This window comes from Austrofundulus limnaeus, unplaced genomic scaffold (assembly GCF_001266775.1).
Source record: "Austrofundulus limnaeus strain Quisiro unplaced genomic scaffold, Austrofundulus_limnaeus-1.0 Scaffold3, whole genome shotgun sequence".
Classification (NCBI taxonomy): Eukaryota; Metazoa; Chordata; class Actinopteri; order Cyprinodontiformes; family Rivulidae; genus Austrofundulus; species Austrofundulus limnaeus.
This window is the reverse complement of record NW_013952405.1, coordinates 5091656-5093232: the sequence shown is the minus strand read 5'-3', so window position 1 is coordinate 5093232 and position 1577 is coordinate 5091656. Positions and strand designations below refer to the sequence as shown.

Here is a 1577-nt window from a genome sequence, read left to right as displayed (position 1 = left end):
GTGTGTGTGTGTGTGTGTGTGTGTGTGTGTGTGTGTATGTGTGTGTATGTGTGTGTGTGTGTATGTGTGAGATATTTGATTTAACCAAATAGATCTCCCTTAAATTTAAATTTTTATGGGAGACTTAAAAGTGTCCCTTAAAAAAGGAGATTTTAAGGTCTAAATTTTTTTTACCTATTCATATTTATTCCACTCAATTAATGTGATTTATTTATTTTCTATTATAAGTTTTATATCGTGATATATATCGTTACCGCCACCCATCATAATGTATATCGTGATATGAATTTTTTGCCATATCGCACATTCCTAATCTTCAGTTATTATTTTCAGTTACATCACTATAAATCACTTTTTACATTTTCTCTAAACTGAAACAAAGGTTTTTGTCTTTTTTCCCCTCTATACTGTATAGTACTATAAATAAATGCCTTTATTTTTACATTTGTTTAAATAAACTGTATTTTTTTTCCATTATTTTATACACGTTAAAACGGAACCAGATAACAGGACAGATACTTTGTCTTGAAGCCTTCAGTTTAAAACAAAATGCAGCCATGCACAACAAAACACTTTTGAAAAATATATATATATTGAAGAAAGCTCAGAAATCGGATTGTTAAATAGTTTTACTGTCAACAATGTAAATTAATCACTAAAAGAAATTCGTTGCCTAGCAAGGGTGTGTTCAAAGACAGGAAAGAATGGATTTGGGAGTATCAAATTTGTCATTCACAGATCATCCAATTGCAAATACCTCCTGTGCAATTGATGTCGCACAAGAAAAAAAATATATGCAGCCATAAATGGTAAATGGACTGTACTTGTATAGCGCCTTTCTACCCAACCAGGATACTCAAAGCGCTTCACACTACAATCAATAAAAAATAAATAAAAAATAKATGAACTGTTTGTGTGTGGGTGGATGCAGTGCAGTGGAAACCTTGTGGCAAATGATACCTGGCATCAATCCAGACAATACGTCTTTCCATGTAATCCACAGTGAGTCCATTGGGCCAGCCTCCACTGCCCGTYTCCCTGTGGATAGTGCGTCTGCCTTCACCGCTCATAGACGCCGCCTCTATCCTGGGGTAACTAGCATCCCAGTCGGTCCAAAACAAAATTCTGCCAACAGAAAGTTCCCAGTGTGAGGGCTTTACCAGATGTGCTTAGTATTTTAACAGGAGTAAAGTTTTATATAAAGTACAGTATGTTGAACAAATTAATCTTTATGGAAAAAAGTTTTGGAAATTCCGTTCGTTTTACTACAGTGACTTCAGAATCCCTTTATTTGTGCTTCTCACCCATCACGAGGGTCAAGAGCGATTGCCCGGGGGTGCTCTACTTTCCCAGCCAACAGGGTAGTTCTCATGGTCCCGTCCAGTTTGGCCACCTCAATCTGGTCCAGATTGCTCTCCACCCAGTAAATGTTTCCTGCTATCCAGTCCACAGCGAGGCCCTCTGGAGTAGCCAGGCCATACTGAATCACCACTTCAAAACTTGTCAGAGCTGAGCGGGGACACACACACACACACACACACACACACACACACACACACACACACACACACACACAC

The 1577-nt window shown here is 38.1% G+C and overlaps 1 protein-coding gene across 4 annotated transcripts in view; it reads right to left on the bottom strand.

Annotated features, from left to right (window-relative positions):
* Positions 1-1577, bottom strand: part of lrp1ab (low density lipoprotein receptor-related protein 1Ab) — a 94987-nt gene that overhangs the window by 37247 nt on the left and 56163 nt on the right. For all 4 annotated transcript variants that reach the window (XM_014018661.1, XM_014018666.1, XM_014018675.1 and 1 more), the window contains 2 exons: positions 1305-1509; positions 961-1125 (listed from right to left, as the gene is read on the bottom strand). In XM_014018661.1, the coding sequence (XP_013874115.1) occupies positions 961-1125; positions 1305-1509 (370 nt within the window). The remainder of the gene's footprint in view (positions 1-960; positions 1126-1304; positions 1510-1577) is intronic.